Source organism: Zosterops lateralis (assembly GCF_965231275.1).
Source record: "Zosterops lateralis genome assembly, chromosome: 31".
In the NCBI taxonomy this organism is placed as follows: domain Eukaryota; kingdom Metazoa; phylum Chordata; class Aves; order Passeriformes; family Zosteropidae; genus Zosterops; species Zosterops lateralis.
The window spans coordinates 3,079,580-3,106,215 of NC_139791.1; the positions used below are offsets into that span (position 1 = coordinate 3,079,580).

At 47.5% G+C, this 26,636-nt stretch overlaps 1 protein-coding gene across 1 annotated transcript; it reads right to left on the reverse strand.

The window, feature by feature from the left end:
- Positions 1–21,003: 21,003 nt before the first annotated feature.
- LOC310920835 (olfactory receptor 14J1-like) lies at positions 21,004–21,936 on the reverse strand (the record flags this gene model as incomplete). Its single annotated transcript, XM_083880881.1, has 1 exon — positions 21,004–21,936. The coding sequence occupies one exon, from the start codon at positions 21,934–21,936 to the stop codon at positions 21,004–21,006; it is 933 nt and encodes a 310-aa protein (XP_083737007.1).
- Positions 21,937–26,636: the final 4,700 nt, after the last annotated feature.

The window sequence follows — 26,636 nt, forward strand, 5'->3', positions numbered from 1 at the left end:
CATTTCCCTGGGAGAGTATCCTCAGAGTTCATGTCTGAGCATGTGGGAGAAGTCCTTGCATGTTTCCAGAGAGTGTGTAGGAGGCTTCTACCTCCATGAAAAAAAGTGTAGCTTTTATAGTTGTAGAAGTAGTGCCTTTTCAGGCAGAAATCTCTGTCTTATCTCCCCTTATCTGTTCTCACACCCGGTTGTTTACTGGGAGTTCTACTCCTAGCACCAGAGGAAGAAACAATTCCCTGGCTCACGACAACTAACTGGCCAAGGTTGTCTCATCACTTCACATGGGGAAGAGAATGTCTGGAGCTGTCACACCAGCTGCAGATAAGCTCTTCTGTAGTAAGGGGGGATGTTCTGCCACAGTGGGGGATAATGGAGTCATAGACACCACTGGTACTGAAAGCTGCTGGACAGAAACTTTTAAACACAGTTTTGAGTATTTGAAAGCAGGTGTTCTTTATTACAGTGTGCTGATCACTTGGGCAATCCTTTCACTATTCGAGTGCACTGAGCATGAAATGAACAGAGTTCTTATCACACACAGTGATTACACATTCATGAGCTATCCCCACTTACTTTGATATAATTGCACCCCTTAGCCAAAGTTCTTATGTGGCTCTTTGAGCTCTGTCTTCATTATCCAGTGTCTTTTTTGGCTGGCTGTTCCTTGACCCCTACTTTTCAGTAAGGGCAGTTATATTGCTTTGCATAACTTCTGTTTTGTCAGCCTTGTAGAGCTGAGCTGGCATCCTGCTTGCACATTGAATGACTTCTGTTTGCCAGAGTTAAATCCTTTATCGGTTTCTCCAAGGCTGTGCTGTTCTATTACGTGACAGTCGTAGGTAGGGAGACAGAAATCATTACTCAAGTTCTCTTGATCATGAGACAAAACAGCCAGTTTTATTGTTCAAAACCTTCTTATATAGGGAGTTCAAAACTCCCAGATCTAGACACTGATTGGTCTGAGTCTTAGCCCCACTCATCTCCTTGACCAGTGATATCTCTTTTCTCTGGACTGACCATGACTGTCTGAGATCTCTGCATGAGCTCTCTTATTTGTTACAGATTTCCTCAGGAAAGGAGGACATGATTTATATTTAGACCTCAAACTACCCTAACTGAGGCCTGACCTGAGGCCTTGTTGAGGCCTTGAAGCCTGTGACGCAGTTAAAATTACTTAGTAAAGCTTGTGGTGCAGTTAGAATTAGATATTAAGGTGTCAGGGAAAAATAATGGGGTGTTGAAGGTCAGTGAATAGAGTTGTTAATAGGCACGTGTTAGCCACCTTAAAAGTAAACTAAATAATGTGTGTTTGCATTCTTTCCTCTGCTGTGTGCCAATGAAAAAGCTATTGAATTTGTAAACTATATAGAAATGTATATAAGCCACCATTCTGAATGAAATAAAAGAAGAACATAGTGGTAACCACAGTGGTCGGACCTGTGTTGCTTTTGTCCAACCCTCTCTTATATTTAAGGTAACCCTGGCAAGATAGTGGCACCTGAACGGGGATGCCCTTCGCTCAAATGCGTTTTGATTTGCTGTATGTGAAAACTTTTGCTTAAATGCTTGAAATCGTCTAGATGTGAGTTTTATTGAGGATTACAGTTTGAATGTAAAGAGTCCTCAAGGGGTCGAGTTTAGATACTAAAAGATCCCTCACTGGAAGACTCCTTGCTTGGACCTGACTCAGACAGGCTTCTAAGCTGAGTGGACCGAGACCAGACGGACTGAACGGAAAGGAGCGGGGGGTTGGCACCACGGCGATGGTCGTCTGACCCTGAAGAAAAGCATCAGCGCCACCCCATGGAGGAAGGTGAGCTGCAGTGGGGAGAGAAGGATCAGAGCAAGCATGGACGCCGATCTCAGTGCAGCGGTGCAGCTTTTGTTCAATATCCTCTTTAGGAGAGGAGAAAAAGGGAAGGAAAGCTAGTTAGAGCAATTGGCCCTTTGGGCCAGGAAAAAAGGGAAGTTACATAAGCCATCCTTGATACTCAGTACCGCGGAATGGAGGGAAGTTGGAGAACTGCTTTGGGACTCAGCAATTTCTGGAGGGAAAGACGGAAAGAGTGCCCGTGAGCTTGGTGTTGTATGGTGGAAGGTGCATCATACCTTGCAAGTTGCATCTGCTGAGAAAAAAGCGGCTGCGGCAGCGATCCAGGCTTTCGAAGGGGCAGGAGAGGCAAAAACAGAAATCCCATCCCTCGCATCTCAAAAGCACACCAAAGTCGTGAAACTTTTCAGCATTTACAAACGCCTGATTCATGGTCTGAGCACACCCGTCAGCCCCACCCCGCAGGATGTCCTTGATCATGTGACTCAGGCAGAGGACTTGTCCCCTCCACCACTGAGATGGAGTGAGAGCGAACAGGAAATGGCTCAGCCTCCAAACTCTGTGGGTGTGGAGACAGGCGGGGACTCAGGGGGAGCCGAGGGCGGAGATGGGCAGTCCCAAGTGACGCAGCACAGAGGCAGAACGTGAGGCAGAGACCAGAGTGATGTGGTGGCGCAGGCGGAGCAGACCCTCTGTCAGTGCACACGGGCACAGAGTGACCCAGAGCAAAGGGAGCGCGTCACCCGCCGGCGCGCGGCGGCGCACAGCGATACCGAGCACTCACCCTCCCCCGTGGGGGAGAAGCGGGCTCCACAGCGCCTGGCAACCACAGCACACATGGCAACAACAGCAACAGCAGCTGCAAGAACAGAGACACCAACGCCGTCACACAGCCCCAGACCAACAGGGTGCCCTCTCCCCTCTGACTCTGACACTGATTCAGAAGCTTCAGACAGTCAAGTGACTGCTTTTGCAGCCCGTGGCAGACAGCGATCACAAAGACAATCCCAGTGTGTCACTGCCCCACCACACAAACAGCATTCATCCAATTTGCATCAAGTCATCTCCAAACTTGCTCAACTGTCACACCATCATGACAGATGAGAGAGCAACAAACAGCTGCAAGCCTTCAACCTAGAGCCCAGAGGGACCTTAGCCCCTTTCCATCTCCACCACCAATGCCATCTGTTTCTTCAGTGTTAATGCCAGCTTTTGTAACAAATCCAATTGACAAACACTGAGCTGCAATTGCCAAAGCAGCAGTCGTGGATGGAGATTGGGATGCAGCAAATGCCCTCTCCTGTCCTGTTTTAATTGCCAATGGCACTGCAAGATGGGAACCATATGACTGGAAAGTGTTAAAGAAAGAAAAGAGACCATCACAATGTACAGACTCAGATCAGAGGCAGCGAAAACATCATTCATTACATCTACACCGCTGACCTCCTTTGCCCAGCTGACTGTACCAGCATTGCATCATTGCTTCTCACACCATTGCAGCTTCTCATCTTTGAGTGAGAATGGAAGCGCCTGGCTGCAGAAGAAGCCAACAGGCATTGACAAGTGGGTGATCCACTTTATGCAATCCAGCCCGACATGTTAACTGGGCATGGAGCATACACTTCATCTGCTGTGCAGCTCACCTACCCTGTTGAAATGCATCAATTGGCTCAATCGCTACCTCTCAGAGCCATGCTGCTTGTCCCAGATAAAAAGAAATCACCACCTTACTCTACCATAAAACAAGGAGCCACTGAACCTTATGGGCAATTTATAGACAGATTGGCAGCTGCTTTAAAGGATGCAACAGATTTGACATCAGATGTGCAAGATCATCTGTTTTGTTCTTTAGCTTTTGAAAATGCCAATTCACGCACCAGAACCATTTTAGCCACAATTCCTCAAGGAAGCCCTGTTGATGAAATGTTAATGAGAGCAACTCGAGCGGAACAAAGTAGTCAAAATGCAGCATTCATGGAAACCATGCACGATGCAATCAAACACCAAGGACACATCATTGCTGCTGCTTTGACAAATAGTAAATCCAAGAACAAGTCTTCATGTCACAACAAACCAACTAATGTAACTTGTTTTCGATGTGGCGACACAAGTCATGTTAGACAGTTTGTTGAAAGCCTTTGTGGTGCCAAAAATGCAACCTTGACAATCATGCCACTGAGGTTTGCCGAAGATCGGGAAACTTCAAACGCAGCGCATTGTGGCACCACGTGAAGACACAAATCGATGCCCTGACCCAGAAGATCCCAGCAATGGATTTTTAGTTAAAAAAAAAAAAAACCTGCCACTTGGGGGAGTCTTGGTGTGGGTGTGGAAACAACTGCAGAAGTCACTCTACAAGACAAAGAAGTTACAATGATTCCCACCAATGTCTGTGGCCCAATATACAGTGTCAGGTCTCTCATTGGAGGTTTGCTCCTTGGCAGATCCTCCATGAGCAAACGAGGTGTGATTGTGATCCCAGGACTCATTGATGCAGATTTTACCGGACAAGTTCAAATTTTAGCTTATGCCTTGCAACCACCTGTGGCAATTCCAAAGGGCAGCAGAATGGCTCAAATTGTAGTTCTTGAAAATTTCTTATCACATCGCCGACGTCCAAGAGAGCCACATGAAAAGCAAAGAATGGATGGAGGCTTTGGCTCCACTGGCCATGATGTCTTCTTCACTTTGGACTTGACAAATCACTCATTCAGAACCATGCAATTGCAGTGTGGCTCTCATCAAATTAAGCTAAAACTACTCCTAGACACAGGATCAGATGTTTCTATAATGAATCAATTGTATTGGCCTCCTGATTGGCCTTTGCAGGCTCCAACCAGCCACATTGTCAGAGTTGGTGGAATAAGAATTTCTGCAATCAGCGCAGATCCAATTTGCATTAGTCTCAAGAACAGTCCAGTTGTTACAGCACCACTGTATGTCATGCGTTTTCCTGTCAGGCTTCCAGGACTGTTGGGCAGAGATGTGTTTTCCCAGCTTGGTTTGGTTTTAACCTCAGATAAGCATTTTTTACTAATGACCACTGCAGAGCAGCCACCCATTCTAAAGATCACTTGATTGACCGACAACCCTGTATGGGTCGAGCAGTGGCCCATGACTGAAACAAGGCTGCAAATTGCAGAACAGCTGATTCAAGAACAACTTGATGCTGGACACATTCAACCATCTGTCAGTCCATGGAACACTCCAATTTTTGTCATTCTGAAAAAATCAGGTAAATGGAGACTGTTGCACAACCTGCGAAAAGTCAATGAACAGATGCAGGCCATGGGTGCCTTGCAACCCGGCCTGCCAGCACCAACCCTGATACCGCAAGGGTGGAGCATCGTTGTCATTGATTTAAAGGACTGTTTCTTTACCATTCCACTCCACCCACAGGACACTCAATGTTTTGCTTTTACAGTGCCATCAATTAATAGAGCTGCTCCAACAAAAAGATATGAGTGGGTTGTTTTACCACAAGGCATGAGAAATTCTCAATGTATGTGTCAGTTGATTGTTGACTGGGCCTTGCGACCAATATGTCAACACTTCTCTGATGCACCGATCTATCATTACATGGACAACACTCTCATTGCCACAAAGCGACCACTGCCAAAGACAAAAATAGACTGGCTGATTTCGCAATTAGAGCATCACGGACTGACAGTTGCACCTGAAAAAAATACAACAATCAGCCCCTTGGAAATAGTTAGGTTGGCTGATCACAGATGCGCAGATCCGTCCCCAGAAAGTTACCCTGCATGACCACATCACCACTTTGCATGATGCTCAGAAACTTTTTGGAGACCTGCAATGGGTTCGAACCACTGTAGGCATTACCAATGATGACTTGTTACCATTCCTGCCATGGCTTCGTGGCAGTGATGCCAACAGTTCACGAGTTTGTACCCCCGAACAACAAAAAGCTTTAATGCTTGTGAGTGAGAAACTTCAGCGTGGATGGAGTGCCCGTCGTGTAGAACTTCTTTCATTGTCACTTTTCCTTTCCAATGCTGAAGCTTGCCCACTTGCCATTATTTTTAAAAGGCAAAAGAAAAAGGGAGAGAACCAATTTGACCAAAATTTTGATTCTGCAGCAATTGTAATTGAGTGGGTATTTCTGCCCGTGCAGCCAAAGTGTCGTGTCATGAACAGAACAGATACTTTTGCAGCACTGATAAGAAAAAGCAGAGACAGAATTGTAGAAATAGACGGGAAAGAACCAGCAGACATCAGTTATTGCCGTGAAAGATGAAGACTTGGAATGGCTGTTGAGGCACTCAGTTGCATTGCAAGAAACATTGTAGGTTTTGCGGGTGTGGTTCACAACAAGCAGCCAAAAGGCCCCATGTGGCATCTGATCACACGTCACTGATGGTGGAAAGACCTTTGTGTTCACTGACACCAGTGGAAGGTAGGACAGTGTTTACAGATACTGGGCGAAAGATGAAAAAGGCTGTGTGTGTTTGGCAGCAACAGGGAGAATGGCTGCAACATGTAATCAAAGTGAAGCAGGAGATATGCTTCAAACCCTTGAGTTGAAAGCCGTGTGTTGGGCTTTGCAGACTTGGAACAAGGAACCACTCAGTGTCATGTCAGAATCTCTGTATGTAGTTGGAGTTGTACAGAGAATTGAAGATGCACTCCTCAGGCAAACTCAGAATCAGCGTCTTGGCAAAATGTTTTTTACAACTGAGAAGTGTGTTGAAACAACGTCATGTCTTCTGTGTTATGCACATCCGAAGTCATCAGTGCAACAGTGGTTTGGGAGAAGGCAACGCACGAGCAGATGCTGCAGTCAGCTGTGTTGTCCATGTTCCCCCTCAGAACAAGTTTGAAAAGGCTCGCAACAGCCATGAGACATTCCATCAAAATGCATGAGCCTTGCACCGACAATTTCATATTCCTTTGAGTGAGCAAGGAATTGTGCATGCCTGCCCTCAATGCAGTCACCACGGGCACAGACTGGGGCTAGGCACAAACCCAAGGGGACTGAAAGCTTTAGAATTGTGGCAAATGGATGTGACTCATATTCCAGAATCTGGAAGATTGAAATACGTCCATGTCACAATTGACACCTATTCTAAGTTTATTTCAGCGACAGCACAACCAGGGGAAAAAGCTTTACACGTAGAAAGGCATCTGTCTGTTTTCTTTGCAGTCATGGGTGTGCCTGTGGAAATCAAAACTGACAATGGTCCAGCCTACGTTGGTCAGCGAGTTGCCAAATTGATGCAGAAATGGGGGCTGAAACATACCACAGGGATCCCTCATTCTCCCACAGGTCAAGCTATTGTAGAAAGAGCAAATCGCACCCTGAAAGAATATCTTGCAAAGCAAAAGCAGACCGATGACCTTGATGTAGTTAGTAGGTTGTCAAATGCATTGTTTACTTTGAATTATTTATGCTTAGCGGAAGGTCGAGAAGAACCTGCAGTCATGATATATCATCATGCATTAAAAGAGAGAAGGCCACAGGCAATTCCAGGACTTTATGTTTATCATAAAAAACATGCATACGGGTGAGTGGCAATGGCCGAGTCAAGTGTTGTTTAATGGTTGTGGATACATGTGTGTGTCCACAGACGCTGGTCCTGTCTGGGTGCCGAGTCACTTTACCCGCGCGTGTCCTCTGGCAAGAATACCATCGGACAGTGAAAACGATCCGGACGACAACGACCTGCCTGGAACATCTTCGAACGATTCCGACCCCAATTAGAATTAAGTTTTAGATATGTGAAAGAAGTAGTTTGCATAATTATATTTGTAAAATTAAGTTATTATAAGTTGTAAGTATTTTTAATAGAACACTGAAGGTAAACACCAAAAGTACCAGCAAAATGCTGTGGGTTGAACTACTTATTCTCTATATTGTGTTAACAGGAAATGTATTTGGAGTGCTCGACATCGACAAAAGAGAAAACATGTGGGTCATATGGGCCAATCGATCTGGACAAGTTTCATTTTGTCTGTCTTTAGCGACACTGTCCAGTCCTTTTCGCACCTGTTTACTTGGAGTTCCATTGATTTTGATGACAGAGTTCAAAAACTGGACTCAAGCCAAAATATATTCTAATTTGACAGAAGCTTGGAACACATGGTGCCATCAGCCCATTGGGTCCACTCATACCCATTCTGAAACCTGGTGTGAAATCCATAAAATCCCAAGAAATTATTTAGGAGCACAAGCTGTTGCAATCATGCAAGATCTTAAAATAATAGGTACTGAGCCACAGGAATTTCATCTCCTTGGTTCTGTACCAAGTAATTATTGCTTGATATTTGGTCACGTACGACAATCCAAAGTTGGCAACTCTTGGTTGTTTCCTAAATGCCCATTGTAATATAATAATTCAGAGTACTGCAAGAATTGGACACAGCTTGTAGCACCACCACGAGATGCTGCAAGAAAATTACCACTGGAATTTTCCTCATCTGTGGAGATCAAGCCTGGTCTGCAGTATGCCAGAGAGCTGCAGGAGGCCCATGTTACTTTGGGAAATTAACCCTGTTTGCTCCTTCCATTCATCAAATTACAAAATTTGCAGTGGCATAGTTAGAAATAGATATTAAGGTGTTTGGGAAATATAATAGAGTGTTGAAGGTCATGAAACAGAGTTGTTAGTAGTCATGTGTTAGCCACCTTAAGAGTAAACTAAATAATGTGTGCTTGCATTCTTTCCTCTGCTGTATGCCAATGAAAGGGTTACTACATATATATATGTAAAGTTCTATATAAGTCGCTGCGCAGCACGTAATAAACGAATCACGTATGATTAACCACACTGGTCGGATCAGCGTGAGTTCTGTCTAACCCTCTAACATTATTAATGGTAACCCTGGCTTCAAGTTACCACAAGCAGAGAAGTGAGAGAGTCTGGATCATTACCAACCAACACCTCTGCACAGAAGGCTGAAATAATTGCCTTAACCCGGGCTTTAGAACTGGCAAAAGGAAAGAAAACAAATATTTATACAGACTTCAGGTATGCGTTTGGGGTGGTTCATGCACATGAAGCCATTTGGAAGGAGAGAGGACTACGGAACTCACAAGGGGAAAATATTAAACATGCACAGGAAATACTGAGACCGTTAGATGCAGTGCAGCTACCTGAGAGGGTAGCAATCATGCACATCAAGGCACACGAAAAGGTGAGCTCTGAATTGGAAGAAGAGAACATGCTGGTGGACAGAGAGGCAAAAGGCACAGCCAAAGGTGAGGTACCCGATGAGACAGTTGAGGCAGCACTGATTCCAGATGGACAAATTTCTATTGAAGGTAAGCTAGTATACAATAAGAACGGAGAAACTTATTAAGGCAGAGAAGGCAAGTTATAATCAGGAAGGATGGGCTGTGACAGAAGAAGGGAAACTTGTAGTACCCTCCTATTTGTTATGGTCAGTGCAAATGGAACATGAAAAAGCACATTGGAGAATCGATGCCTTGTATAACCATCTGAAAGAAAGAATTTTGGCTAGAAAATTACAAGGTACAGTGATACAGGTAACCCATCAGTGTAGTCTTTGTTTCCCTAATAAACTAACCCTATACTAAACCTAACTAACCATAGAAACATGCTAAAACCAAAAATTGGGCCAACTGGGAAAGGTTATGGGCCTGGGCAACAGTGGCAAATTGATTTCATGGAATTACCCAGGAAAGGGGGTTATCATTACTTATTGGTACTAACTGATACCTTTTCAGGATGGCCAGAAGCTTTCTCCACTAGGACAGCTAAGGCACGAGAGGTAACCAAAGCCCTGTTACAAGAGATAATACCGTGTTTTGGAGTTCCAGCCTCTATATCCTCCGATAGAGGGCCCCACTTTATTTCAAAAATTGTGCAGCAAATTAGCCACCACTGGGGGATAGATTGGGAACTGCATACCCCATATCACCCTCAATCAAGTGGTCAGGTGGAAAAGATGAATCATTTGATTAAGCAACAAATTGTAAGACTGGGACAAGAAGCAAATTTGCCTTCGCCTCAAGCTCTCCCATTGGCATGATTGCAAATTGTCCCATTGGCATTAAAGCCAAGGACAAAAGAGAAATTAAGCCCTTTTGAAATATTACATGGAAGGCTATATGCAGTTCAAGAAGGAACACCACCTGTTCAAGTAGGAGAGGAAACCCTACAGATATATGGCAGCCCTGCATAAACAACTAAAAGAAACTGAAAAATGTGTGGCTGGGGCTCAAAACAGAGAATTAGATGGACCAGTACATGATGTACAACCTGGGAGTTATTTATATGTTAAGTCTTTTGCAGAGGAGACCCTGGAACTGCAGTGGGAAGGACCATTTTAGGTGCTCCTTACTACCTTCACTGCAATCAAGATCAAAGAACAGAAGGCTCGGATCCATCACTGCCGAGTGAAGAAAACCCCTGAAGGAGTTTGGAAAGTTACACCAGGCAACAGTGAACTGGAGCTGAAACTCACTTGGAACAGTGAATAGATGGATTTTTAGTGGTCATAGACATGATTAGGAAAGTTGTAAGTGCTGTGGTCATAGCAGGAGCTAATGCAATACCACACAGGTATAATGTAACTGGGATATACTGGTGCCAAGGGAAGGCTCATGATCCTCATGCTCGTGAAGCTACTACAAGTTACAAAAGATCACAAATGCAAGTCTGTGGGAAAGAAGAAATGTTTGGGGATGCAACTATGCATTTGTACAAGATGGATTTCATGAGGCCTGCCATCCACCCATGAAACTCAACCGGATCAGTCCTGAATGCTGTGACAAATGCTTGACCAAGTGTCCTGAGTTTAGAGTCTAAAATAGAGGGGTGTGCAATAAGGGGGTGTGATCTTGACTTTAACATTACTCACATATGCACCCAGTATCATGAAGACAAGGCTAAGACTACCCCAACAGTGCCAAGAAAGACTGTGACTACCCAAATGCCAGCTATTCCAGAAGAGGAGGAAAAGCCTATAATTCCTGTAGTTACTAGAATTGGGCCATATGCTCTTAAGAAAACAGGAAATCAGAGGTTATTGATTAACCTGGAATGGTCTCTGAAACGAGTAGAAATGGGATTGCAAGTAAATGCTTCTGCCAGCCGGCCAGAGTGTGCCCCATTTCTCAGAAACTCTTTTATGGATTGGACTACTTGGCTCCAAAAACATATGCCCTCTAATTTCAGGAGCAAGAGAGATTTCACTGGGTTGCTAGGAACAGGATTGAGAGTGTTAAACACAATAGATTCAGAAGTGTTAATGAATAAATGGATCACCATGGGGAGTGATTTAGTTAAATTACAGCAACCTTTACAATCTTCTTTACTAGCCCTAAGTGACAGTCATTGGAAGTTGTCCAAAATATTACCAGAATGGGAAAGCACAGAAGAAGGAGATTGTGAGGAAATAATCAATGCACTAGGCACAGCCAGTGAAAACATCTCACTGGCTCCTGGGTGTACTCAAGCACAACTGTGGATGCAATCAGTGGCTGCCACAGTCATCAGGGAGGGTGGAGAAGGAACATTCCCTGCTGAAATCTGCAAAGTTGTTTGGGATAATGCATCCAACATGGAAAGGCAACTTCAGTCTTGATGGATCTTAGTCAGTTTCACCTATAAGCCTGTGACTAGTATGGTGACAGCCTTTGTTTTAACTCTACACAGCGCATCAGTGAGCTTAATTCACCAATAGTCTCTTTAGGATTAAATCATGAGGGGACTGTATTGTACCCTTCTGGACACAGAATGTGGGTACAAGAAATTGAGGGGAAGTGGCAAACCATTAACCTAGAGCCCTGTTCCATGAGGTAACAACTGGGGTACATTTGTGAAGGGACACCTGAAGGGGATAAGGACACACATTTGGATACAGACCAAAGCATTTGCCACTTTGAAATGCATTCAGGCAATCAGACAACTTTGCTTCTGTATATAGGACAAGGTTGTGTCTGTCTCAGGACTGCATGCTCCACCATAATGATAGACAATCTAATCATGAATGAGACTCAATCTATGTGTCTGTAATATCAATATATAAAGGCTAACCCAGCTACTGTACAAGAAATTGTGCCTGTGCCCATAGGAATGAATTTGACTTTAGTTGCTCAATTATTAAGCATCATAAATTGAAAGAAATTTTAAAAGAAATTAGAGATGCAGGGAAAAAGACTTTGATCATGATACACCATGACACAGAGACCATCAAAGGGGTCTTTAAGCAATTTGAAGAACCCCTGTCTCATCATTGGTGGGAATTTTTTTTTTTTTTTGGATGGTCACCCACAGAAACCAGCATATTTAGTGCCTTAATTAATTTTATCATTGTATTGCTTATTTTGATTAGCATAAGCTTGATTTTGTCTATTGTGATACTTGTTTGGAATTGGAGGATGCTGCAACAGATGGCAGCCCTAACCTTACTATCAAAAGCGTATGGTTTGGTTCTGAGAGATATAGACATATATCTTGAGTAGATGAGGAGGAATCTGTATACTGAATAAAAGAATTTACTCATTTTAAAGAAGAAGTGAGATATGAGACATGGACTTTAAAGAAATAAGGATTGTTGCAATGTGCATTTTGAATTTTCTAAAGTTCTGTATGTTTTGTTATCAGTTCTGTAATGGTTCATACCTACCCCTCCCATTCCCATCCCCCTGTAGCCTTTCCCTGACAATAGATCTTGTCAATCACTGTCACCACACTCTAAAGCTTGAGTGCTCCGGCAAAAGCCAGGTGACCCAGGCAGGCTTCAGGTTTCCCCACTCCCCTTTTGTGTCCAAATAGCCATGCCAATGCCCCCTGTTCCTAAGTCACTCCCCTTCATTCCCAAAGGTAACACTCCCTTTATTTAAGGGCATGAAAGCCCCACAAAACTTCACTTGCACCTGGGCTTCAGCCTGAATAAAACCCTCCTGATCCCCAAGTGTGAGTCCATTCCTTCTTCCAGACGGGAACACGTCTCTGTCTGGGATTTGGACCCACAGATATAACTTGTTTATATGGTTACCTGAAGAGCAGGGCTGGCTGGTGGACAGCTCAGAAATAACTGTAAAGGATTTTAAAGAAGTTAAGATTTTAGCTAAAGATAAGCTTTGTTGGAATTAATTAAAGTAGATAGATAGGCTTTGCTAAAATTAAAAGTTAGTTGAGAGAAACATGATTTGGATTAGCCCTCCTGGACCTGAATAACGGCTTGCTTGTCAACTTTATGTTTGTTTAGTCGTGTTTATAATGAGGAACAGAGAATCTGATAAATAGATTTTAGGAACACAAGACAATTACGGAACATCCCATTCCCAGAAACCCATTGAAAGTCACGAATCCAGGAAACAGGAATCCTACCAAGGGTTTATTTGTCACATTTGCACTGAAAAGGTAGAAAGGTCAGAACGACTAAGACTTCATTTATCTCTTCATTTCAGGACCCTTCCCCTTCCTTGAAAGGGACCACCAACCCATTTCAAAGCACAAACTATGCATGCTCAATAGCTTTTTAGCTAATTACCATACAAAGTGAGGAATGGGACATACGAGGATTATGAATATGCATTTCTGTTTTGAATATTCAACACTTCTGTAAATAAAAGGACTGTGAACATCTGTAAATTGTGGTGTGTATTTGGGAGAGAACCCGTGCACTGCCTGGCATTGTAATATACATACCCTTTCTAACTTTAAACTGTTAGCATGTTTTTGTCCGTCACAGTTGGGTATCAATACTAGATCAATATCCATATTTTTTATATAATCAGCAGCAAGAGCCATCTCCAAAAGTGCGCCCGGCTGTCCCACCCTCTAATGCCACAGTCCAAAAGCCCAAACCAACCCATCCCACCATTCCAATACCCACTGCTCACAAACTTCATCTCACCCCCACACTTCCATACTCACCCTACACCATCCCATCTTATCCATCCAATCCCATTTCTCCTTGGCGGGAAGCCCCATCTCACCGTCCCTTGGACGCTTCCAGGGATTTGGGGGCAGCCACAGACTCTGGGGCCAACCTGGCCCAGGGCCCCACCGCCCTCCCAGGCTACAAGTCCATGCCCACATCCCATCTCAGCCGGGCCCCGGCAGCGCAAAGCCCTTCCCTGTCTCCTCTCCCTGCAGGCCCTTGCCAAGGGTCTCTCTCAGCCAGCAATTGCCGCTCCTCCCTGCTCTGGGCCGGGAGCTGCAGGGTGACTTTTTGCCCGTGGCCCCGGCCCGGCCCAGAGCCGGGGCCAGGACCTTTCCCCGCGCCTCTGCGGCCGCCGCCTCCCTTCGCCCGCAGCCCAGCAGACGCAGCTGGCAGCTCCCCGGGGGCTGCGGCTCCTTGCCAGGGCCGGCGCTGGGGCAGCTCCCACCCGGGCCCCGGGCCAGCAGGGACAGCAGCCCAGGCAACGGCTGGGCCTGGGCCAGGCCGGCCCCGGGCCCCAGAGCAGCAAAAGCTCCTTCCCCTGCAGGCCGGGCTGGGCTCTGAACAGGCTCCCCAGGGAATGCTCAGAGCCCCGAGGCTGCCCCAGCTCCAGGAGCCTTGGCACACCCCTGCCAGGGATGCCCAGGCCCCCAGTGCCTGGACTCCATCATCCCTCTGGCTCCCTCTCAGCTCAGCCCCTTCTGCCATTCTCACCTTTGCACAGCCCTGGCTGTCCTCTCCAGGGGCTGACAGAGCTCTGCCGCCTGCACCAGGAGCAGGGCAGCCCCAACCTTCCAATGTTCCACTGGCTCTGGGACACCCCAGCGCTGGCAGCCCCCAACATTCCCTGCCTGGAGACGCTCCAAGGGAAGCGTCAACAGCTGCCGCCACTCACCACAACCCACCGGCCGCTGAGCAGCCCCAGCCTGGGCCCCTGAGGATTCCTCTGCACACAGCTCGGACAAGGGCCCTTTGCCTGCCCCCAGCCTGCACCAGGCAAGGGTCACATACACTTACACAGCTCTGCCCACAGCTGACAGGGTGGAGGGGAAAATTATTTTAGAAAAAGAAACAAAAACCCCCAAGTAAAAGAACACTCCGCCCCCAGCAGACCTGCTCTCTCCCTCCCTCACCACTTTCACCTGCACACACACAGCACCTCCGCCTGCAAGCAATCAGCATTCCTGATTGCAAAAGCACCTTGAGGACAGCCTTGCAGCAGCCCTTTCCTCATCCCTGTGAAAAAGGCCCCTTGGCAGGCAGCTCCAGGGCCCTTGTAAAGGCCCAGGCCCAGGGCCTCAGCCCACAGGGGACAAAAGGCCTCTCAATGGGTGCCCCTGGCAGCTCAAGCTGCTCCCCGCCTGCTTCACACACGGCATTCTTCTGGAGGACTGCGCAGAGCTGACACTCAGCACTGCCTTCTCCATACTCCATGGTCTAGAGCTGCCTGGCAGAAGGAATTTAGGCTCAGCTCCTGTGGCACCATCCCTCCTGGCCCAGGGCAGGCACTGGCAATTTGCTGCATCTCAGCTCCTGGCACTGGCAAATTACCACATCTGGGCAGTGCCACTGCCAGCAAACATCAGATTTCAGGCTCCATGTGCTGCTAATTTTTAAACTGGATGCCTCCTTTTCCTTTTCCTTTTCCTTTTCCTTTTCCTTTTCCTTTTCCTTTTCCTTTTCCTTTTCCTTTTCTTTTTCCTTTTCCTTGTCTTGTCCCTTTCTCCTTCCCTTTCCCCTTCCCTTTCTTACTTTCTTTCTTGGAATGAGCTCCAGGAGCCTTTGGACACCCCTCCCAGGGATGTCCAGGTTTAAATTGCCTGAATATTAGTCACAACATTCAGGACCAATTAGGATGGGTTTCATGGGTTCTTGGTGTGTCTCATGGAATCCATCCTGAACAAACACATTTTCATAGCCCCAAATGTTTCTTCCTTCCCAAGGAGTTGCATTTGTAACCTTCAACATCTGCCAAAAAACCTATGGGAGTGAAAATCATTAACTTTTCCTTGGCACCTCTACATACCTGTCACATTATATTTGTGTGGTGTTGCCTTAACTCCAGCTGTGGCTGTAATTTGTTTTCTCGTGTTCTTCTTTCACCAATGACCACAGCATGTAAGAGGGAATCACAAGCCTTCCTTTCCCTCCATCTGTGACAGCCCACCCTTCTTGGTTATAAATTCCATTTTCTTTCTTAATCAGCCTCTACTCCTTTCTGTTATACCTTGGCTTACATTCAATAGAAATTTGTCTATCTGGAATTAAGGGTGCCTCAACTGTCGCAATAGTTACCTCACCTTTAGCTGCTTCTTTTGCCTTTCTGTCCACCAGCTCATTTCCTTGATGTGCATAATGGCTACTTTTTCAGGTAGCTGGACTGCCTCCAATAGTTTTATTACCTCCTGTGCACGTTTAATGTTTTTCCCTTGTGAGTTCAACAGTCCTCTTTCATAACAGATGACTTCATGTGCATGAACCACCCCAAATGCATATCTTGAGTCTAAATAAATATTGATTTTCTTTCCTTTTGCCAGTTTCAAAGCTCAGGTTAAGGCAATTATTTCAGCCTTCTGTGTAGAGGTGTTGGTTGGTAATGGTCCAGACTCTCTCACTTCTCTGCTCGTGTTAACTGCATACCCAGCATGTCTTTTTCCCCTGATCACACAGCTGCTTCCATCAGTGAACCAAGTCTCAGTGTCCTAGAGAGGGGTGTCCTTCAGATCTGGGTGACTGGAGTAGGTGGCTTCCATGGTCTCCAGGCAATCATGGATCACTGGTTCTCCTGTATCCCCACTGACAAAGGGAGCTGGGCTCACAAGATTAGTTACTACTATTTCTACAACAACCTGTTCTACCGTTATGGCTTTGGATTTCAGGAATCTCTGTGGGCAAAGCAAGTGTGTGCCTTTTACTTGCAGGACTGCAGACACTGTGTGGGACACCAGCACAGTCATCTTCTGGCCTAGGGTGAATTTGTGTGCTTCCTGACTGTTCATCACCACTGCAGCAGTGGCTCTGAGGCACCCTGTCCATCCCTTGGCTGCTGCATCCAGCTGCTTGGAAAAGTAGGTGACTGCCCATGTCTTGTGCCAGTATTCTCAAAGCAATCCCCTGCTTCTCATGAGAAAACTTAAAGAATGGTTTAGTCATGTCTGAAAGTTCCAGGCTTGGAGCTGACATGAGGGTCTTTAGTTGGTCACAGACTTGTGTTGCTTGTTTCATCCATTGGAGGTCTCTGGTTCTTTCCATAATCAAGGCATACAGGGGATTGACTAACAGTCCACAATTGTAAATCCACAGTCTACACCAGCCCAACATGCCCAAAAATGTTCTCAGTTCCTTTACTGTCCAGGGTTTTGGGCTCTGGCATATTGCTTCCTTGTGATCCTGTCCTAAGGTTCTTTGTCCAGCACTGACCTCGTAGCCCAGGTAGAAAACTGTTTGCTTCACTGTCTGAGCTTTCTTCTGGGATACTTGATACTCTTGTAGACCCAAAACGTTTAGGAGGCTTACCATCTAATCCATCCATGTCTCTTGGATTTGAATAGCTATCAGGAGGTTGTCTACATACTGTAACAACTCTCCTTCTCCAGATGGGACTTCCCAGGATTCCAAGTCTTTTGCAAGTTGGTCTCCAAATATCATGGGAGAGTTTTTGAATCATTTGGGTAAAACTGTCCATGTGAGCTGGGTTTTGCACCCACTCTTGGGCCTTTCCCATTCAAATGCAAAAATTCTCTGGCTGGCCTCATGGAGAGGAAGGCAAAAGAAAGCATCTTTCAAATCTGAAATCGTAAGCCAAATTAGTTCAGGTGTTAAATGGGTTAACAATGTGTAGGGGTGGACAACCACTGGGTGTAAATTCTCAGTTATCTCATTAACAGCCCACAAATCCTGTACTACTCTGTATGATCCATCAAATTTTAATAGGAGTATTAAAATGAGACTGGCACTCTTTTAAATAGCCTCATCTGCAAAAAGCTACGGTCAATTACTGGACTATCCCTTCCCCACCTTTCTTTTTTTAAAGGGATACTGTTTAACTCTAACTGGTTGTTTTCCTTCCTTAAGTTTAATTTGCACTGAAGGTGCATTCTTTGCCCTCCCTGGCATCTTAGAAGCCCATACCCCAGGAAATACCTGATCCATTACTTTCCTGTTTTTCTCTTTTTCACTTTCAGCTTTGGTCTCATTGGCTATTGATATTAAACTTACATCTCTACATATTGTTGATCCTTAACATCCAAAATAATCTCTCTGTTTTTGAATATTATCTTTGCTTTTACTTGGTCCAATAAATCTCTACTCAAAAGTGCTGATGGGGCATTGGGCATGTAGAAAAACTTATGAATTCCCCATTGTTTCCCAAGTTTATATTTCAGTGGTCTACAAAAATACGCTCTTTCAGATTGGCCAGTTGCCCCCTTTACCATAACACAGTCATCTGTTATAGGTATTAAAGCTTTAACACTGAGTATGTTGCCCCTGTGGCAACCAAAAATTTCATTTCCTTTTCTTTGTTCTGTTCCCTAGCTTGATTATAACCAGAGGGTCCCCTAGGGTAAGATCCTCCAGTCCTCCTCAGTCTTCTTTCACATGAGAAATCCTAACCCTAACCCCCTCCCCTTTTCAGTCTCCTCTTCTTTGATCATCACCCTTTCTCCATTCTGGGCACTGTTTTTCCAGTGTTCAGTTTTCTTACAAAATGCACACTGGTCTTTCCCTAGCTGGGGTGGTTCTTGCTTTGGTGGTCCTTGTCCACATCTCCCTTTTTCATCTTCCCTTACTACTGCTACCAATTTTCTCATGCCTTGTTTGTATCCTTCCTCTCAATGGCTAAAAACTCTCCAATCCTCATCTAGAAAAATCTCCAAATTCCATCCCCATTGGCCCCCAAATCTTCTGAAGTTTGCACCTAATATCCCAAAATGTTAGCCAATTTTCCCTGAATCCCTAGTGAGCCCTCTACAACTCAACAAATCCCTCTGCTGGCAACCAAATCCTACTGTAACTTGCAAGCAGACTACACAGGCTTGAGCTGAGTGTGGGATGTCTCCCACAACTTACCAACAGCCTCCTGGCCACACGTACGCCTTATAGGCCACAATTTTCAATTTTTGAACAGACCGTTTTGTCCAGAGTTCTGGCAGTCCTTGTCTGTCCCCAGTGAACAGCCGAGGAGCAGAGCCCTCTCTCCAGGGGGATCCCGGGGGGTGCCTTGAGGGTCCATGAACCAAACTGCTCTCACAGCCAAACAGAACCCAGTCCTGCTGTGGTCACAAATTGATTTGCATAAAATTTATAAGATCATGGACAAAAGACTCTCTAACTAGTGAAAGTCAGAAAGTGGTGTGCTTTATTCGACTTTGGGTGGCATGGGAGTAGCCTCCTAAAGGCGTATGCACCAATCACAAAGCTCTACCCCTCTATTTATTTACAAAAGTCTTACACATTCATTCAATTACTCAAAATGCCTATTTATAGGCCTAATCCTAGCACTGCCTATCCCCTCATCATTTTAAAATGAGCCTAAAGTCCTTTTACCTGCCCGATTCTTCTCTCAAATTGGACCAGTGGTCTTTGAAATGGGTCTTGAAGGATGAAGTCAGAGGTGTCCTCCTCAAGGTGACCTTTTTACCTTCACCTTGTTGGCAGGCTACATGACCTCTTGGGCAATGTCCAAGAGATCCTGCCCAGTTCCAATTAGTTTCTGTGTCCAGGTGCAGTCATGGTTTCTTCCATTATCTCAACGGTCCATCTATCTTATTTGCTTCTACAAACACAACTAAAAGGAGCAAGTAATATGTTACCTATAGTCTAGCTTAAGTATCTAATGATGATGAATACTTCCACTTCATCTCTACTCTTCTACTTAAATCCTAAACAATATAAATGGCTTCTATCCCTTAGGTAAAATCTTAACTCTTTAATTCTTAACTCAAGGCACTGCGGGACACTGCCGACAATTCCTGAAGCACTTGGAGGATGATCCTGCTCCCCAAGGGATGTTCTCATGCTGCCAGCTCAGGAACTGAAATGGGGAGTGAGGTCAGAGAGGAAAGAGCAAACAGGGATGAGGATGTTTGCAGATGAGGGGACAGGAATGGGTAGTAGGAAGAAACCTGGACTAGGAAAGAGGAAAGAAAGCAAAGGTGAAGCAAAGGAAATGCTCAGGACAGTTTGGAGGTGGCTGCCAGGCAGCCCTGGCTCTAAGCAACAACGTCTGCAGTGGGACAGGAAACTCACAGCTCATGGGAACAAACTTTGTGTATGACCTCAGAGGCCACGACAAAAGTGAGGAGTTTCCCTCCTGTCCCCCAGGCCTTCCTGGCCCCAGGGGCTGATGGCATTTGTGCTCCCTCATGTTCATCTCTCCACACCAACACCAAAGGCGTGCTCAGGCCTGCTCTGGGCAGTGCAAACAGGGGCTCCTGAGCCAGTGCTGCCCTGTCTGTGCCTGCAAGGATCCTGCACCTGTGTGAGCTGGGGGAGAGGCCAGGGTTGCAGAGGGGAGATGTTGTTGGCAGGGGCATGAGTACGCTCTGGGACGCTGCCCTGGGGTGTCCAGCGCAGTGGGGATGGATCAGGCCCTGCTCTGCTGCTCCTTCCCATCTCCCCCAGGGCCCTTGCAGAGCCCCAGCCATGCTGTTTGTCTCCAGCCTGCCGAGGGCCACCCTGGGGCTGCTCATGGGCTTTTCTGTGCTGAGCATTGGCCTGAGCGTGTTCTTGAGAGAGCCTGGGCAAGGAGCCTGGAGCCCTCAGGCCCTGCCCTGAGGCGTCAGTGCTGCCCCAGCAGTGCCCATGGCCTGTCCCTGCTGCAGCCCCGGCACTGCCACCCCCAGCCCTGTGCCCGGCCCCAAGAGCCCTCAGGCCCTACAGCAACACCAGGGCCAGGAGGGCAGCGGGGCAGGGCCACGGGAGCAGCACTGGCAACACCAAGGGCTGCTGCTCCTGGGCGCAGCTGCTGTGCCAGCCCTGATCTGCCCCCAGCTCTGCACACAGACATTGCTGCTGCAGTGACAGAGAAATGAGCAAAGGGGGGGATCTCTTGTGAAAACTTCGCTGGAACATCCTTTAGTTCATTTGAAGCCACCAAGAGCAGTGCCCCTCATTGACACAGTCTGTGGCCACAGCAAAGATGGAGAAAAACAAAATGGCAAAAACCATCATGATGCTTTACTCTAGACAAGATTTAAAAAGTAGAACAAAGAAAAAGAACCTTCAAAATGAAACCAACATAAGTATTAAAAATTACTTTTATTACAAGTGATTTGCAGAAATAGGCAACCAGTTTAATGTTTTTGAATTTTCCCAGTGATCAGTCTCCACACTGCAGCCTTGAGCTCCTGGTTCCTCAGGCTGTAGATCAGGGGGTTCAGGGCTGGAGGCACCACCGAGTACAGAACTGACAGGGCCAGATCCAGGGATGGGGAGGAGACAGAAGGGAGCCTGAAGTAGGCAAATGTGGCAGTGCTGAGGAACAGGGAGACCACAGCCAGGTGAGGGAGGCAGGTGGAAAAGGCTTTGTGCCGTCCCAGCTCAGAGGGAATCCTCAGCACAGCCTTGAAGATCTGCACATAGGAGAAAACAATGAACACAAAACAGCCAAAATATGGTAAAGCACTTAGCACAAGAAGGCCAAGTTCCCTGAGGTAGGATTTGGAGCAGGAGAGCTTGAGAATGTGTGGGATTTCACAGAAGAACTGGCCCACGGCATTGCCATGGCACAGGGGCAGGGAAAATGTATTGGCTGTGTGCAGCAGAGAGTAGACAAAGCCACTGGCCCAGGCAGCTGCTGCCATGTGGGCACAAGCTCTGCTGCCCAGGAGGGTCCCGTAGTGCAGGGGTTTGCAGATGGACACGTAACGGTCGTAGCACATGATGGTCAGCAGGGAAAACTCTGCTGACACAAAGAAAATAAAGAAGAAAAGCTGTGCAGCACATCCTATGTAGGAGATGTTCCTGGTGTCCCAGAGGGAATTGTGCATGGCTTTGGGGACAGTGGTGAGGATGGAGCCCAGGTCGGTGAGGGCCAGGTGGAGCAGGAAGAAGAACATGGGGCTGTGCAGGTGGTGGCCGCAGGCCACGGCGCTGATGACGAGGCCGTTGCCCAGAAGGGCAGCCAGGGAGATGCCCAGGAAGAGGCAGAAGTGCAGGAGCTGCAGCTGCCGCGTGTCTGCCAATGGCAGCAGGAGGAAGTGGCTGATGGAGCTGCTGTTGGACATGCCTTCACTCTGGGCATGGTCGGCTGTTGAAAGAAGACATTGTCAATTTGGGACTAATTTGAGTCAATCCTATATATTGTATTTGGAATCCCCTCAAATTCACTTCTCTTTCTGCAAGGGAATTTTGCTACGATTTTGCATTCATGTTTATGCTGCGGAGTTACAGACTCATCTTAAGCATCACTCTCAACCTGAAGACTGGGGAGCCCAGAGGGAAAACAGGGCTACCTGTGCCTCAGTGCAGTTAGGCTTCCTGGTCCCACACAGGGGCGTTTTGTTAATAAAATATCTTTCTATTTCAGGATGACAGAACTTAAAACATACTTGAAAAAAGAATGGACTTTCTGAAAGCTGCAATTTCAAAATAAATTTCCATAAACTCTTCTCTGCATTTTTTTTCCTGTGTTGCTGGAAAGGAAGGGATATTCAGGGCTGGTCTGGCTCTCTGCTTGCTGGAGTTGTGCCTACTGGGAGCTGTTTCTCCCTATTCAAGCCTTGTCCCTGCCAGTGCTCCCAGAGCACAACCCAGCCCTGGGGGCTCAGCTCTGCCCTGCACACCCCTCCCAACATAGGGCACTGCCCAGGGGTATTTCCCTGGCACCAGGGCATTAAGGGAAGCTCAGACAAACAGAGATGCTGCAAGCCAAGGTGCTGCTGGTGCTGTCTGTAGGTAGAGGAGGGTGAGGAGGCACTTTCTGAGGGAGATCTGAGGCAGATCTGCTGATCCCCAGGGTGACAGTGCAGGAGTCTCAGTGACACAGACAACCCTGACAGCCCCTTTCCCTTTCCTTTAGGAGAAAGCTGAGAGCAGCCCTGGCCATGCAGCACCATCTCCACAGCAGGAGGAATCTGCACTGGTTGGGGTCACTCCTTCCACCTCCAACTTCTCCCCACAGTCCACAGGCAGGCTGAGAGCTGCCCCTGGCAGGTGGCAGATCCCCTGGCCTGGCCAAGAGCCCTCAGGGCTGCAGCACCTGCTCTGCACCACAGCCCTGGGCAGCCCTGGCTGCAGCCCCAGCCTCAGCCCCTGCAGCCGTCCCTGGCAGCAGGAGCCGTCCTGCCCTGTCCCTCTGATGGTGCCCAGGGCAGCCCCGCTCCGGAGCACATCCTCCCCCAAAGCAGAAAGGGCAGCAGAGCCATCCTTACAGTGCTGTCAGTCCTGTCCTGGGTCAGCTTTAGGAGATCCCTGCAGCCACAGACTTACTGTGGAAGAAGTTGTGATCATTTCTCCATGAATAATCACGGAACTGTCCTTCCATTTGCCTTAAGCCCCTGTCTGCTTCACTGCTCTCAGGTACCTGCAGGCAGTGCCCTCAGCCCTGCTGGGCTGGAAGAAGAGCTGCTCCTGAGGAGAAATGTCGTTTTGAAGCTCTTCTTGTTTGCCAGGAGCTGCCTCTGTGCCAGGAGCCCAGCCCAGCTCAGCAGCACAGACACAGCACAAGGACTTTAATGACCCTCTTGGGGCTTTGGTGTTGTTTACATCAGACTCGGTCCCTGAGTGTGTTCAGAAAACTTCTCAAGAACTTAACTCAGATTCAAACTCCAATGTTTCTTCAAGTTTTAATGAGACCTACTGAAGGACACAACTGAGAAAGTGTCCCCAGGTTCCACTTAGAGGAGAACACTGCAGGCAGTGATGACAGGTGGGGACAAACAAGGCAAAGGTGTCTCTGATGCTGAGCAAACCTGGATGTGTTTCAGGAATGCAAAGGGCCAAGGCCTGAGCCCCAGCCCCTGCCAAGGCACATCCTGTCCCTCCCTCAGTGCTCAGGGCTCTTCCCAGGCCACTGGGATGTGGGGATGTGCAATGCCAAGGGCAGCACCATGGGGCGGCCCCTGCCAGGCTGCTGAGCAGGGCCAAGGAGGCAATGAGGCCCCAGGGCTGCAAGGGTCACTTGTCTCCTGCTCATGGCTCAGGCCCAGGCCCAGCAGCCATGGCCCAAGTGCTGCAGGAGTTGGCTGTGTCAGGGCCTTGCAGCTGCTGCCCATCCCTGTGCCCTGTGCAGCCCAGGCTGTCCTACGGTGTCCATGCCCTGCGCCTCTGTCCCTGCAGGCTGTCGTCATCCCCCGGCTGCCCCACCTGGCTGGGCCCTTCCTTTGCTGACAGCTCTGCCTCCTGCCTGCCTCTGTCTTGCCACACAGAGCCTTGGGCTGGTCCACACTCCTTCTGGGGGATGTTTTGCACCACAGCCCTGCCCTGGAAAAGAAATTTCTGCCTCTCTCTTCACAGTGTGGACCTCTCTACGTGTCATTGATATTAATTCTTTCTTTCCCTGGCTGTTCTCTGCTCTGTCAAAAGGATCCACCCTCTCTGAAACCACCCTTCAATCCTTTCCAAGGCCATCCTATTCTGTCCTCAGTCTCCACTCCACTGAGCACAGGGCTCCTTTGTCCCTATATAGTGGTCACATGCTTGAGGCCTCCATACCCCACCTTGGTGAGATCTCGGGGCCCTTTCCAAGGTCTTGGCAAAGGAAAACATCGCCCTCATAGTCTAAAAATATCTCCAGTGGCCATAGACAGTCTGACCTGTCTATCCTGGCTACTCTTGTCTTGGGGCAATTCTTTGATTTACAGAATTTGGGAGACAAAATTCTAATTTTGGCCACAGCCTCTGCACAAGAAGGCAAACTCTTTTCCATAGGATGGAAGGTACAGAGCCACATTGTTTCAGGGGCAAATGCGAGGTGACCACCAGAGGCCAAGGCCATCCATTGCTGACAAGTTTATTTCTGAGAGATACCCTTGCATGTATGCATTTTTTTCAGGGAAGTATCATTTTGGCAATGGGTATTTAAAAAGATGTCGAATTCTTTTCCATAGGAATGAAAGCATGGAGCCCCAGTGTTCCATGGGAAGTTTCGAAGCAGCCCTTGATATTCCAAGATCAGCTGGACCTGTCAGGTGGCCCCTGGGAGGCCAAACCAGCCAGACCTGTTCCATGTTCCCTTGGTTCTATGGGCCCCACAGTGTCCCAGTGCCCCTTTGGTTCCACGAGGCTCTGAGGTGTCACAATGATCCCTTAGTTACACGTGGCCATAAGGGGTTTTAATGGTCTCCATGGTCCCACAAGGCCCCAAAGTGTCACCATGGCCCCCCTTGGTTCCGTGAGTTCCCAGAGTCACAATGGTCTCCATAGGAAGGAACCAACCAAGCCCCCGTGTCACAGGGGCAGATAAGGGGCAGTCAGCAGAGGCCAAGGGCAGCCAGATTAGACTGTGCTGGCAGATTTTGTCTGGGACCTCTCCCTGGATATAGGGAATTTTAGAGGCAGAATGCCAATTTTGGACATTAACGCCTGGAGGAGAAGAACGGTTCTTTTCCATAGGAAGGAAAGCACAGAACACTGATGTTTCAGGGGTAGATGAAAGGAGGCCACCAGAGGCCAAGGCCAGCCAGACCTCTCTGTCCTGGTAGCTTTTGTCTGAAAGCAACCCTTGGATATAGGGAATTTGTGAGGTGGAATCCCACATGCAGCCATTTCTGTGTTGATAAGTAGGATGGTTCTTTTCCATTGGAAGGAAAGCACAGAGCCCAAGTGTTTTAAAGGCAGAAGAGGAGAGAGTGGATCCTGGGAATCCAAGACAGCCAGACCTGTTTGTCCTGGCAGCTTTTGCCTGGGAGGAATCCTTGGACATACAGAATTTGAGAAGTGGAATCTCAATTTTGACCATGGACACCTTGAAGAGAAGGAGAGTTCTTTTCCACTGGAAGGAGAGCACTGAGCCCCAGTGTTTCAAAAGCAGGTGAGAGGCAACCCCCAAGAGGCCAAGGGGAGCCAAACTTGTCTGTCCTGGCAGCTTTCACTTGGGAGCAATCCTTGGATGTACGGAGTGTTGGAGATAGAATCTCAATTTGGGCCATGGGTGACTGGACAGGAAGGGGAATTCCTTTCATTAGGAAGGAATTCCTAATTCCATTAGGAAGGAGAGGTTCAGTGTTTCAAAGGCAGACGAGAACCAGCTCTCAAGAAGCCAAGGCCAGCCAGACTTGTCTCTCCTGGCAGCTTTGGTCTGAGAGCTATCCTTGGATATAGGGAATTCTGGAGGTGGATTCCGAACTTTGGCCATGGGCACCTGGACATGAAAGGTGCTTTTTTCCTGTATTAAAGAAAAGCACATGGTCACAGCGTTTCAAAGGCAGATGAGAGGTGGACCCCAGTTGGCTAAAGTAGCCAGGTCTGTCCCTCCCGGCAGATTTCATCAGGGAACAATCTTTCCATAAAAGGAATTTTGGAGGAGGAAGCCTGTTTTTGGCCATGGGCCCCTGGAGGAGAAGGACAGTTCTTTCCCGCAGGAAGGAGAGCACAGAGCCCCAGGGCTTCAGGGGCAGATGAGCAGCAGCCCTCAACATGCCAGGCTCAGCCAGATCTGTCCAGCAGCCCACAGGAGGCCAAACCAGCCAGGCCTGTTCCATGTTCCCTTGGTTTCATGGGGCCCCTGAGTTTCACAATGATGCCCTTGATTCCATGAGGCCCCACAGTGTCCCCATGGCCCCTTGGTTCTGTGAGGTTCTGTACTGTCAGCAATGCTCTCCTTGGTTCTGCAGTGTCACAGTGGCCACACAAAGGCCCAGGGGCTTAAAAGACAGAACATGAGCCCAGCCCATGGTGTGGACCCTCCTTCTCCTGGGGTTTGTGTCTCACCCATGCTGGCTCCATGGAGTTGGTAGCTGTATGTGTGTCTTTCTTTATCTCTTCT